This window comes from Dromiciops gliroides, chromosome 2, assembly GCF_019393635.1.
Source record: "Dromiciops gliroides isolate mDroGli1 chromosome 2, mDroGli1.pri, whole genome shotgun sequence".
NCBI classification, from domain to species: domain Eukaryota; kingdom Metazoa; phylum Chordata; class Mammalia; order Microbiotheria; family Microbiotheriidae; genus Dromiciops; species Dromiciops gliroides.
This window is the reverse complement of record NC_057862.1, coordinates 508,010,286-508,024,955: the sequence shown is the minus strand read 5'-3', so window position 1 is coordinate 508,024,955 and position 14,670 is coordinate 508,010,286. Positions and strand designations below refer to the sequence as shown.

Below are 14,670 nucleotides of genomic sequence, written 5' to 3'. Positions count from 1 at the left end.
GATTTTTATTTTCTCCTGCCCTGTGAGTAAAAGTGTATATGCATATTTGTCTTTGAAGTCATGAGAGCTAGAAAAAGCACTAGTCAGGGCATTTAGGTGGCGCAATGGATATAGAGCACCAACCCTAGAGTCAGGAGTACCTGAGTTCAAATCCAGCCTCAGACACTTAACACTTACTAGCTTTGTGACCTTGGGCAAGTCACTTAACCCCAAATGCCTCACTAAAAAAAAAAAGAAAGAAAAGAAAAAGCACTAGTCTTTGACATAATCTTGAAATCCTCTTGTCTTTATGAGCTAGTACTCAGACATATGCTTTCCAGAAGCAGCATTTAGTTAGCACTAAATTAATACCAAATCCATAAACTCAAAAAAAATTCTAAGTTAATAATTGGCTGGGCTACATTTCAGTTAAAAGAATCATTAAGAAGTAGGAACAGTAAGGGAAGGAAGTTGATTAAATATTAGGATGAAAAAAGGCCAGGAAGAAACCTGCATATGGAAATATGGAACTATTTCATCTGCAATTAATTCTTTAGAATATATATATTATTATTTTAAAAAGAATATATAAGCAGCTTTTTTTGTGGTGGCTAAGAATTGGAAATTAAAGGAATGCCCATCAATTGGGGAATGGCTAAACAAGCTGTGGTATATGATGGTGATGGAATCTTATTGTGCTATAAGAAATGACAAGCAAGATGATTTCAGAAAGACCTGGAAAGATTTGTATGACCTGATATATGGTGAAGTGAGCAGAACCAGGAGAACATTGTACACAGAGACAATAACGTTATATGACGAAGAATTGTGAAAGACTTAACTATTCTCACCAGTACAATAATCCAAAACATACTATTTCCAAAGAAAGAACTGATATTGATGGAACACAGACTGAAGCATACTATTTTTCACTTTCTTTCATTTTTTTCTTTTATTCAAGTTTTCTCATACAAAATGACTAATATAGTAATGTTTTAGATAATCACACATGTATAACCTATATCTGATTGCTTACTGCCTCAGGGAAGGGGGAAGGAATGAGGGATAAAAATTGGAACTCAAAACTCTAAATAAAAATGTTTATTACATTTTTTAAAAGAATATATACTTAGGACAAAACTAATTTCATTTTCAAAATTGATTGTCCTTTCCAGTATTCATTGAAAAAGTGCTGAAGAGACTCTATCCTTCTGTTCCAAATCAACAACTTCAATCTACAAAAGAGACTTCTCCCTCAAAACCAGAACTAGAACCGAGGAAAGTTCAGCTTTCAGCAGGTAATGTTATATGCAGACAGGTGTTTTGTCTTCACATTTTTTTTCCTTTTACCACTTAATTATTAACAGCCATCTATTTGATTTTTTCCTGATTTGTACTCAATTTATGCTTATTTTTATTAACTGAAGTGATTTGACTTTATGAGAAAATAACTTTAAAGTGGTGAGGTATTTTAAGGACAGAATATGTAAAAATCTACATCAATAAAATCTAAACTGTTTTTCCTGGTCACTTCATTTGCTTTAGAAGGTTTTACATGTGAAAATGACTTACCCATTCTGCTGTGGTTTTTTTTTTTCTTACCCTTTTAACTTCCATTTGAAATCCACCATGAAATTTCTTTGTTCATTTAAAAGTACATGTAACATTTTATATTGATAATTTCAGTCAAAGAGGAATTCCTATAGATGTTGAATTTCTCTAGGTTCTAGGATCCTATTTGCACATAATATTGTCTTGATTACATCAAACTACAGAATTCTATGGAGTTTCCCAAAAGAGTTCAGCATAACTGCATGTAGAAAAAAACCAAGGTGATAAAAAAAATTCTATTCTCTAGACTAAAATGTGCAGATGAACAGCCCCTTTGAGTTAGCCCATCATTATATATGTATGTTGGACAAAATTATCCTACCCCCATCTTCTACTTTTCAACTCTTTTTTTTTTTTTTTGTGGGGCAGTGAGGGTTAAGTGACTTGCCCAGGGTCACACAGTTAGTAAGTGTCAAGTGTCTGAGGCCAGATATGAACTCAGGTCCTCCTGAATCCAGGGCCAGTGCTTTATCCACTGCGCCACCTCGCTGCCCCCTCAACTCCCTTTTTATGTGTTTTCCCCCATTAGAATTTAAACTTCTTGAGGTCAGAGATTGTCTTCACCAACCAAGTGATATGCATCCAACTCCTTAAGAGCAATATAAGATGATATTAACATAAAATTAGAGCTGAAAGAGGTGATCTAATCCAACCCCACTCATTCTACATGAGGAAGAAACTGAGTCCCAGAGAAGTTAAGTACAAATATGAGCCAAAAGAAACTACATTGGAATAGATTAGACAAAGGAGAATCAAAAACAATGGAACTCAATAACCCAGTGTTCAATTAACTCAAAAACTTGACAGTAGTTTGGCTGAAATTAAGCTTGGACCAACACTTTATGCCATATTCTACATTAAGTTCCAAATGGATATGTGACCTTGACATTAAAAATCATACTACAAAAAATTATAAGAGAAGCATATCATATATAATTTATATATATATATATAAATTATAAGAGAAGCATATCATATATAATTTGAAGCAACATAACTTTCATTACATGAAACTGAAATGTTCTGCATAAACAAAAACAATGCAATAAGGACAAGAAAGGAATTGTTCAAAGTCTTTATATCAGATTTCTGAGATGAAAATTTGATATACAAGATATGTAGAAAACTAACAGATTTCTACGTATCTTGAAGACATTTCCTAATAGGTTCATCTAAAAGGATGGGAACAAATAGTACTCAGAAAAAATGCAAACTATTAACAATAATGTGAAAGAATGATTTAAATCATTAACAAAAGAAAAAGAAAAATCAACAACCCTGGCTCTTCACCTCACAACCAGGAAATTTCTTTTCTTCTTTTTTTTTTTTTGCGGGGCAATGGGGGTTAAGTGACTTGCCCAGGGTCACACAGCTAGTAAGTGTCAAGTGTCTGAGGCCGGATTTGAACTCAGGTACTCCTGAATCCAGGGCTGGTGCTTTATCCACTGTGCCACCTAGCCACCCCAGGAAATTTCTAAAGATGACAAGAGATAGGATTAGTCAGTGTTCGAGGAGTTGTGGGAAGATAGGCACATTATTATACTGTTGGTAGAACTGTAAAATGGTACAACCATTTTGGAAAATAATTTGGAATTATTCAAACAAAGTAATTAAAATGTTCATATCCATTGACCCAGAAATCCACTCAAGGAATTACTTCCCAGAGATATCCTTCAAGGAGGGATTGACTGATAAGAAAAAAGTCATATTTTTTATAGCAACACCTTCTTTGGTGACAAAGAATTGGAAACAAAGTAAATACCCCTTGATTGGAGAATGGTTAAACAAGTTGTGCTATAATGAATTAACTAAATATTATTGTGCCATAAGAAATGATGAATGTGATGAATACAGAGAAGCATGGACAATTTTACTATTTAAAAAAAGATTTATAATAAAGATCAAGTTTCTCTCCACAGAAGAGATATAAGTAGACACCTCCCTCTCAAGATACCACCTTATCTCAAGAAGTAATGGTCCTCTTTTTTAAAAATTCTTTGTTATTAAAGATGCTTCTTTGAGAGAGGAGGAGGAAAGATAAAAACCCATTTTAAAAAAACACAACAACAAAGAATGTAAGTACCTAACATTAGTTCGTTTTTTAAAAAATCAGTTAGGAAGTTTCAGAAAAAGAAAAAAGGTTAAAAAAAGAATTTATTAACTTGCCCTCCCCTGCATATTTCTCTGATTTTCTCTCTCTTCTCTTTCTCTCTCCTTCCATCTTTCTCTCTTTCTCTGTCTCCTCTCTTTCTCCCTCTCCCTCTCCCCTTCCTTAGTTAAGTGTTGTAGTGTCAGTAACTATCATTGATTATGTAATACTGATTATTTTCACAAGCACTTTCCAATTTTCCCCATGATAAACTATTTTTGTTATTCTACTGGTAAATACAAATCTTGATTAAGTAGAATTTTTACCTTGAATGATTCCCTATTATTTACAGTTTAAAGTAAATAGTTCTTAGCCTCGAATATGAATAAATGGAAATTTGTTTCATAATATGGAAAGGGCCTCAGTCTAGTCAATAAACATTTATTAAACACCTACTGTGTGCCAGACACTATTCTAGGCACTGGGGATACAAAGAAAGACAAAAGGCAATCATCCCATATCCTCAAGGAGCTTCAATTATAATGGGGAAGACAACACACAAAAAAGATGTAAAGTACCCTATGGATACCTCCAATCATTAGGAGCATTCTTGGAGCAGAGGGTACTGATAAGGTATGAGTTCCAGGACTGAAGTGATCTTCCAGGATGACGAGATTCCTACATGATGGAGGTGTCCAGAGGAGTATAGCTGGGTGGGAAGTGAAGAATTAATAAAGATTTGTTGTTGTTTGGTCATTTCAGTCACGTCTTTGTGACTCATTTGGGGTTTTCTTGGCAAAGATAGTGGGGTGGTTTGTCATTTCTTCCTCCAGGTCATTTTATAGATGAGGAAACTGAGGCAAACAGAGTTAAGTAACTTGCCTAGGGTCATATAGCCAGTAAGTGTCTGAGGCCAGATTTGAACTCAGGAAGAGAAATCTTCCTGACTTCAGACTAGGCACTCTATCTACTGTGCCACCTAGCTGCCCCAGAAATAAGGATTTTTTAATTTGAATTAAGTTATTATGGATTAAGAGTTTAATTGAAACAATCAACCAGTTTATTAATTTTCTATTTCTTTTCTTTCAACATTAAACCACGTTTCTTATTTAGTATTATATATTTGTATATATATATATTTATGTTTATATATTATAGTGTATTTATATATATTATATTATATTAACACATATGTGTATGTGTATCTAGAAGCTTATTCTAGGCTTTGGTATGTGTTCTTGAATTTTTTCTATAAAGGAAAATATCAAGAAACTATTTAGATATTTTCTGTTATATACATATCTCTGTATTCATTTATCAATAATAATTCTATAATAATTGCTTTACTTTCTTTCCTAAAATAACAAATGAAAATTCCCCATACTACAAATACAGACTTCGAAATATTCTTGAGAATTTAACAAATAAATTGTAATGGAAATGGAACATTATAACAGAAAAAAAAATTTGTCTCAATCACCTGTAAATAACACTGATTTGTAAAATTTAAGAACAACGTTTTTACAACAACCATGCCAAATACTCATAATCTCCTTACTATGTGAAATGAAAAGCTTTTAAAATATAAAGACCTAGTGGAAGAAATGAATGCCATCATCCCTGTCATCCTCTCTGCTTCTGGAGCTGTTTCAAAGATTCTTTCAATGATTCTACTAAAGATGACATTATATCCAATACATTTATTCAGTTACAGAAAGAGGTAATTTTATCCACCTGCACAGCAGTTCACAGAGCATTAAATATAAAAGAATAATTAGAAGGATAGTAACTTGTCTCAGGACCATTTATATCTGAACTCCCCTGAACTAAGTTGAAAAGAATAACAAGATGATGATGATGATGATATTAACTCATTTATAAAGCTCCTTAATGTTGCTAAAGTATTTTATGTACATCATCTCATTAGTTACACTCCTTTCTACTCAATGAGGTAGCTACTGTTATTATTCTTATTTTCATCTGAAGAATATGAGACCAGAGGTGTTAAATAACTTGTCTGGTCACTTAAATTATAAGTATCTTAAGAGAAATTCAAGCCCAGATCTTCCAGGGCTTTAGTTTTACATTTTATCCATTTTGCCATGGTGCCTTCTTAATATCTCCATGTTCTCTTTAGAAACTTTAAAAGTTATGTATGCCTTTTTAGCTTGGTTTTCTAAATCCCAGACTTTTAAGGAAAGTTATCTTTCTCAAAGACCTTAAGTATTTGATCCTGTGAGTGATGGTTCCTAAAAGACCAGTCAGTACAAATTAATTAGTAAAGGGACTAGCACCTAAATATTTGATAGGAAGTGGAGCTAAATATTTCATGAAACTTTCTAGCTAGCTGGCCATGAAAACTATTGATGTGGAAACAGAAAATTATAGGGTTTTTACTCAAACCAGTAGTATTATGTTCCTTTTCTGTTTTCATTTTGTTTTACTGTGAGGTAAGGGATAAGGGAAACTCAGCAGGACATTAGAATTGATGAGAAAAGGAAAACCCTATAATAACCTTTCTTTAACAAGCAAAGCAGAATGAATAAACCATTTGCCATTTTAATAAAAAAAAGATCAAAGGTGGAGATAGGGGAAAACTGTCTGCAAGGGCTTTTGACAGTAAATTGCTCTGAAGTCCTTATGTATATATGAAGTCTACATCCTAGAAATAAGCTTTTGACCATTAGAAGATTGAAGGTACATTAATTTTACTCTAGTAAGGATTGTTAGGTAGTGATTTATAATTGTTTAAGAGTAAATGAAGAAAAAATTTTATTTTTAAAATTGAAATCCCTCTTAAACCTATTATCTGATTTTGATATTGTTAATGTCAACATTAAATAATGCTTATACTTTCATGTTTTAACAAATATTTAACAGATTTTTAATACCCAAAAAGTATAATCGAGTGAGAAAATGTTGGTTTAGGATCTGTTCTATTCCTAGGAAATTACTTGCCCACCCTTCTCATAGATTCAAGACATTCCAATATATGAAGTACTGAGCAAAAAGCCCTAAGTTAACATTAATCTGTTCTTTGTATCTATAAGCATGCTTTTAAAGTTTGGAATCTAACCCAATAAAATTAGAAGTTAAATTTAAAATTGAGGCCATAAACAAACTTTCTTCTCTTTGTTCCTTATATAAGCTCTTGACCACCTGTGTAGGGCATAATTTCTCAGAATCTAGACAAAGCCATAAAGAGGTATGGGATGAATCAGATTCTCTTCCCCACTTTGAGTTCTGCCTCTGCCCCTTAAACCAAGTATAAAGGCTCAAAGATCTCAAAGTAAATCTGGGAGCAGAGATGGTGCGCCAGTCACTTAATAGTCACTCATTAATTGCCTACTATGTGTTAGGCCTTGTGCATACTTCTGGGGATACAAAAAAAAGGGCAGAAACACAGTCCTTACCCTCAGGGAGCTCATATTCTTTTGCTAGAGACAACATGCAAATAGCTATGTATGTAAAAGCTATAAACTGAGAAAATCAAGTTGATTCCAATTTGTAATTGATTCTGTACTGTACCAACCACTGACATTGTGTACAACTGCTTAAATCATGTTTCATTGTCTCTGGGCTAAATTTAGAAGTTCATTTTTTTTTTCTGTTAATCACTTCAATTTGAGGAAGTCTGGTCTGTTATCTCTGTACCACTAACCCACCTTGCAGGTAGACTGAATCAATCAGAATTTACTAACAAAAAGTTAGTCCTAGTCCCACATTTCCCATTTCCAGCCAATCATATTGTTCCTCACAACTATGATGCTTCAGACTTTGTGACCAGTTATATTGTTTTCCCCATCTATCATTCTGACTTCTCGTTTTTGGATGTTCCTCCTTTTGTCAGCTCCCATTTGAGGTTTTAACTTGCTAAGGAGGCCGAAACCCTATTTTTTTTTTAATTCTTTTTTTTTTTTTTTAGTGAGGCAATGGGGGTTAAGTGACTTGCCCAGGGTCACACAGCTAGTAAGTGTTAAGTGTCTGAGGCCAGATTTGAACTCAGGTACTCCTGACTCCAGGGCCGGTGCTCTATCCACAGTGCCACCTAGCTGCCCCCGAAACCCTATTTATTGGCAAATTCACACTTCGCTAATAAATTGATTATGCTTAGAGCTCTGTGCTTCAGTTTAATTTCAATTGGGACAATGCAGTATAAAAAGAAAGTAATTTCTGAGGGAAGGAATTAGTTGGGGAGAGGAAAGAGAGGAATATACACTGGTAAAGGCCTCTTGTACAAAGTGAGATTTGAGCTGATTCTTCTTGAAGGTCAGGGAAGCCAGAAAGAAGTGAGGAAGAAGATAATTTCAGTAATGGGAGACAGCCAATGGAAAGGAGTGGACTTTGTGATGAAATAATGAGATTTAGCAGATACTCAAAGACCCACCTGGAGATTAATCTAGACTGATTGAATCAAGTGAGAGTGATTAACTGCTGATTAGCCTACTTCAAGTTAACTGGATTGTAATCACACCTTGAGAACACCTTCAGAACCAATGGATTTGGATGACACCAACCAATCAGCTTGAAGCTCTGTTCCAGACCTATAAAAAGCTTCCACGATCAGTTTGCCGGAGAGAGTTCGCGATTGAAGCAGGCTTGTGGCAGAGGACTTGAGGAAGAATCAGACCAGGCTGGAACTCTAGGCTAAATAGGCTTTTTTCTTAACTTTCTGAACTCCATGGGAATATTTGTATGCTTTAATAAATGTTTAATGCCCAAGGACTGGTGCTAAAGCTTCTAATTTAAGGCGACCACAATTTAGATTTTAAACATCACAACTTAGAAGGGTGTCCTTACATGTAGGGGTGTAAAATATAAGATTTGAAAGGTTGGAAGGGGCCAAGTTGTAAAGGGCTCTGAATGTCAAAGAGCATTTTGTATTTGATTCTGGAGGTAACAGGGAACCAATAGAGTTTATGGTGGAAGTGAGGTTTAGGAGAAATGATATGACATGGTTGGACCTGTGCTTTAGGAAAACTTCTTTGTCAGCTAAATGGAAGATGAATTGAAGTAGGGAGCAATGTAAGTCAGGGAGACCAACAAGCAGGCTATTGAAGGAGTCCAGCTGTAAATCAGTGAGGGCCTGTGTCATTGCCAGGGTGATAGCTATGTAAGTGGAGAGTAGGGGTTATATAGAAGAGATGTTGTGAAGGTAGAATTGACAAGATGATAACATTTGAGTTATGTTTGTTGAGTGTGAATGAATAGCATAGGATAATCTCAGGTTTGTGAATCAGGGTGACTTGGAAAATAACTGTGCCTTTGACACTTGGGAATAGGGGAGGATTGGAGGAGGGAGGAATGATGAGTTCTGGCTTGGATATGTTGTGTTTGAGATAACAAAAACACCTTACTTTCCTGCTAGTCACTGCTTTGGAATCCTTGAAAAGTTAAAAACAGTACCAACAACAACAACTGATTAAAACATATCAGAAAGAAACTTTTCCTGTACAAAAGTGAGAAACTGAACAACCGTATTTAATATGTTGCTATCCCCACTCTTCACAGATTTCTTGGGAACCTCATCATTTTAAAAGAATATCCTTATATGAATCTTCTTTGGATATTTAAATGGGATGTGGGGAGTGTGTGTGTGTGTGTGTGTGTGTGTGTGTGTGTGTGTTTGCATGCGTGCATGCATGAGTGTGTATGTGTCTAAGTACCTATAAAAATATTTTTATTCTGTTTTGTTTTTCTATCTAAAAGCAGTATCAGGTATAACTGAGTTTTCTGTTGGCTTCATGGAAGCAGATTTTTCTTGTAAATATAGGAAGTATTCAGCTCCTCAGAACTGAGTAGTACTTATAAGTCATTGTATAAAGTAATGTTTGTTTATTTGTGATTATTAAAGTAAATTTTAAAAAGTTATTGTGTGAAGCAATGCTAAGTAATATTTTAAGTCCATTTCTAGGGAGTACAAAATACCAAATAACCCAAATTCAACCAATAACCCAATTCAACCTGATTTCTTAGGCATATGTGACAGTATTTGTTAACCAAAACAGTTATATATATCATATAGTTTACCATTTTATAACAAATTAGAACACAGAAATATATTTAATCCTACAACTATGTCGCTCTTAATTTGAGAGTGTTGAATAGCAAAAACAGAGTCACTCAGCATGATGATGAAATTTCAGGTGATCAGTTTATCCTGGAATGGGGATGATATTCTCTAGAGTAGAAACCAGTGCTTCTGGGGACATGCATTTATTTCATCACAAAATATATTTCATCACCGTATCCTTACCAGAAGACTTCTTAGCTTAGTAGAACTTGCCCAGAGCTTATGTTCTAAATATATTGTTGTTCACCCTTTGTTTTTGAAGAGGACAAATGACATCATGATTTGGGGTTATAGATGATGTCTTGACTTGCACAGGAATGGGATTTAAATGAGACAGAATTGCACAAAGTCATCAGCCTCACTCTGTCTTCCAGAGTCATCAAAGTACAGTGGTAAGACAAAAGTCAAGATGATTGGTAATGGCCTGGACTGCACTGGGTGACTTTGGCATCTTCAATGTCTGACCAAGCTCTAAGTGTTCCAATGTCTTCTTCAGCCACCTTCATGGCCATTGAAACAAATTGCTCCCATCCACCCATTCCACCTGGGAAGTCTTTACATGCTTGGGGTAGACAGCCCTCTAACTCATCAAAGGGTTTGAGGCCTGTTAGTTACCCTCAACCTGGTTCAACCCATCTGCTGAGACAGTTTTACTGAGGTGTGGCCACTGCTTCTGGGAGCCACAAGTAAGATATACATATTAAATATATACTCTTTTCATGATCATAGAGCTGCATATACATGAAGTATGACAGTAGTACTTTAATTGAGGAATAGGAAATGTTATATTAATATTGCCTCAGTAAATAAATAGATCTATAGAGGCAAATATATAAATATACATATATAATGCATATGTATTTATATGCCATTGCTTTTCTAAAATATTCATGTGGGTATGTATTGGAATTCATTGTTGGATGGCATGTGATAATGTCATATATTGTTACAATTTTATTTGTAATTTTTTATTTGTATTAGGCAAGATAGATATTTAGTAGTTATATACCATTCTTTTCTGGATATATAAATGATAACTTGATCTTATAGCAAGATGTTTGGATTGTGAAATTCCTTAATTATAATACTTTGTTAATTGTCAAATCAATGCCTTCAGTGACTTTAATTATAAAAATACTCTTAGTGCTGACAATATAATTCACCCCATAATAACTGTCAGAAAAAAATAAGCAACTAATTAAATGTATAATACAAAGTAAAAATAATTATCTGTCTCTCTTATAGATGATGAAAATAAGATCCAACCCAGGAAAAAAATATACACAGTAAGCCCACCTCCTGATGGATATGCTCCATGTTCTCCAGAATTCACCGATAATAGAAAATCAGAAAAATCTGGTAGCACTGATGACACAGAAGGTAAAGAGTTTTAAGAGTTGGTTATTGAGAACAAATACAATTTTAAAGCTTAATTATTTTTATTTGTTTTACAAAATACTCAAAATTAAGCCCTCCTTTATGCTACAATGAAAACATTTGGCCAATTTTTAAGAAAATGTGTTTAGAATAGGCAAATCCAGCCGATTTGGAAGAGAACAATGATTAATTAATGCCTTATTAATCTTGGTACAGTACCATTATCTTTATGAAGGCAGGACTGGCTGTGAAAATTACAAAGAAATAGCCTTATATTTTTAGCATCTAATTGAAATATTTCAAAGTACGTATATAAAGATATATATACTTTTACTTATTTTTCCTAATTCACAAAAGAGACGTTATAATTTATCTCATGTCAGTAAGAATATATGTTTCTTTTTTTTTCTTTTTTTTTTTTTTTTTTTTAGTGAGGCAATTGGGGTTAAGTGACTTGCCCAGGGTCACACAGCTAGTAAGTGTTAAGTGTCTGAGGCCGGATTTGAACTCAGGTACTCCTGACTCCACGGCCGGTGCTCTATCCACTGCGCCACCTAGCTGCCCCAAGAATATATGTTTCTTTATGCAGTCTAGTAATGGTTTTCTTTACATATATTTGTGAATATTAGTTTCATGTGAATGATAATCTGAAATTAAACCAGTTAAACATTCCCTTTCATAATAAATTTCCTTAGATTTATTGCCTTGTCTCTTTTTTAAAAGATACTTAATAGAAGGAAACTATAAAATTGATTTTCCTCTTACTACAGCATGTATATGTAAATATCAAGGTTTCATCTGGTCTCTAGTCCTTGTTCTTGACCCTTGATATTACTTGAAAATTTATAATCCAATCTATACCTCTCTTCCAGATAGTTTTGCCTATGTTACAAACAGTTGGTCAGTCCCTTAATGATCAGTCTTTTAATATAAATACTTGTTGAATTGAAGGGGGAAAAAAAAATTGTCATTTCAACAACAGCCATATAGGTTGTACTAATATAATTGTGTCAGAGAATTATTCAGAGCATTCTTCCTATATAAAATGGAAAGGTATTTGAGATGAGACAGTTTGAATTTTCCTCCAAGATAATAAAATGAATCTTACTTGAGTCCACAATATAATAAGAGACCCACCATTTGTACCATTTTCAGGTAGGTGGCTTAATGTATAGAGCTCTGGAGCTGGGGTCAGGAAGATCTGAGTTCAAATCTTGCCTGAGACACTTACTAGCCATGTGACTATGGGCAAATTACTTAATTTGTCTTCCTTAGTTCCCTTATCTGTAAAATGAAGATAATAATATTTGTATAGTGATTTATAAACCTTTAAGCACTGTCTAAATGGTAGTTATTCATTACTACACATTCCATATCACAACATGTGATTGTTTTCTAGATTATAAATATATTTATTATAATTAATATGTTGGGTATAAGTATATGCTTTTTGTTATTATTTTCATTTTTATTTTATGTAATCCATGGTTTAAGGACCTACCATACTCCGGTATCACACAGAGCATGTTAAATCCTGGGGCCTGTCCCATTAGGATTGGTTTGTTTCTTTGGTTTGTTGCCCCAATCTGGAATTACTCCTGGAACATGTCTAAATATACTTTACATCTGGCTTTTATCTGTGATTATCCCAAATCTGATATTCTAGCTTCAAAACAGATGAGCAGGATTGTAATGCAGTGCCGGCCTTTATTTTACCCAAGACAAAATCTAGAACACAAAAAAGATTCAAAAGAGCACATAACCCCAGTCAGCTTTCCCCTCGAAGTGGACTCAACTGGGCCAACCCTTTGACATGCCTTATGAGAACTTCTTTCACCAGACACCCCCCTCCAAGACTTGTATCACCTTATTATTTTTCCTGCCTGCAAAAGATGAATATATTTTGGGGACTACTGAAGAAATAGTCCCCCTTTCACTATACTTGCTCTAAGTTCCTCAGAGTGAGGAGTAGGAGCTGGTGGGGAGGCAGTGTGCCAAGGTCCATTTCTCTTGCCATTGCCAGGTAGTCAATCAATAAGTTTTTATTAAGGGCCAATTATGTACCAGACAGTGTGCTAAGCACTAGTGCACCCCCATTCCCAAGATGTGGCTTTAGACACTCAGTTTGCAGTCTTCTTCCTTTTTCAGGAAGATGACATTGAGAAAATCTCCTCTAGAAGGCTGGTTGCCAGTGCTTTAAAAATTGCTTGGAGTTATCCAGAGGGCAGACCATAAGGTCTGGGACTCCCCTCTCAGGCCCTGTTGCCATGCATATGTATATTTCTACTATGTGCTTCTGTAGGATGTGCCCCAATACTCTGGCTGGCTGCACCATCTCTTGATCTGGGAAAACCCATTGTCATCAGAATCTCTTCTCTCAGGCCTAGTGAATCTGCATGCAACTCCCATGTTCTTTGCACAAGATAACCAATTCCAGGAGAAATGGAAAGTGATAAAAGATCTTCTTCCTCCCTCCACTAATTCTTTGTAGTAGTTTGAAAGAAAGACTCAATAGAAAATACAAACAAAAACTACAGAAGATCTTGAGCTGCTCTGTTCGCCATGTCTGAAACTTTTTGTAACATAGTTTTTGTAGTCTTATACCCACACTGGTGCTGGGAAAATAATTAGTCAAAGTCAAACAATCAATTAATAATAGCAAAATTAGATAAAAGGAAGAAAAAAACTTCCCTCTTCAGAGAGGAAGTCTAGTTCCAGATGAGCTCCCAAAGCTTATGGGGCTCTTCCAACAAGAATTTGAAGCTTGTATTCCATGAGAAATCAGCCTCTCACCTCCAGGTGAAAGTCAACCAATATAGCTTCCTCTATGAAAAGGGAGAGAGTACCCTGAATCACCTGGTCTTAAGATAAACCCCCTACAATAGAATTGAAGTCCATAAGGTCCCTAGGCAAGCTGTCCAAATGCATACTAAGATAGGGTATATAATCTAGATATTCCAAAAAAATAAAACAAAATGAAAAGTGGATGAGACTCCAGAGATATATGGACTCCAAAAAAGGGATAAGAAATTTGCTTTTGGGGCAGCTAGGTGGCAGAGTGGATAAAGCACCAGCTCTGGATTCAGGAGGACCTGAGTTCAAATCTGACCTCAGACATTTGACACTAGCTGTGTGACCCTGGGCAAGTCACTTAACCCTCATTGCCCTGCCAAAAATAAATAAATAAATAATTTGGGGCAGCTAGGTGGCGCAGTGGATAGAGTATCAGCCCTGGAGTGAGGAGTACCTGAGTTCAAATCTGGCCTCAGACACTTAACACTTACTAGCTGTGTGACCCTGGGCAAGTCACTTAACCCCCCAATTGCCTCCTTAAAAAAAAAAAAAAAGAAACTTGCTGTTGATTGGCAGCTAACCCCTTACATCATAGATGAGGCCACAAGATATGTAATTCATAGACTACCCTCTTTTCTCCCTCCCTTCCCCAACCCTGATGCTGCACTCACATAGACTGGGTTCTGATGCTGGGAGCTAATCAGTGGAGAGTCATTTTCTCCTTTTAACTCATTACTCCCTATTAATC

At 35.1% G+C, this 14,670-nt stretch overlaps 1 protein-coding gene across 1 annotated transcript in view; it reads left to right on the top strand.

The window, feature by feature from the left end:
- The window catches only part of ERICH1 (glutamate rich 1), a 93,617-nt gene that overhangs the window by 23,529 nt on the left and 55,418 nt on the right, over positions 1-14,670 (top strand). The window contains exons 2-3 of the mRNA XM_043986845.1: positions 1,155-1,277; positions 10,998-11,132. Coding sequence (XP_043842780.1) covers positions 1,155-1,277; positions 10,998-11,132 — 258 coding nt within the window. The remainder of the gene's footprint in view (positions 1-1,154; positions 1,278-10,997; positions 11,133-14,670) is intronic.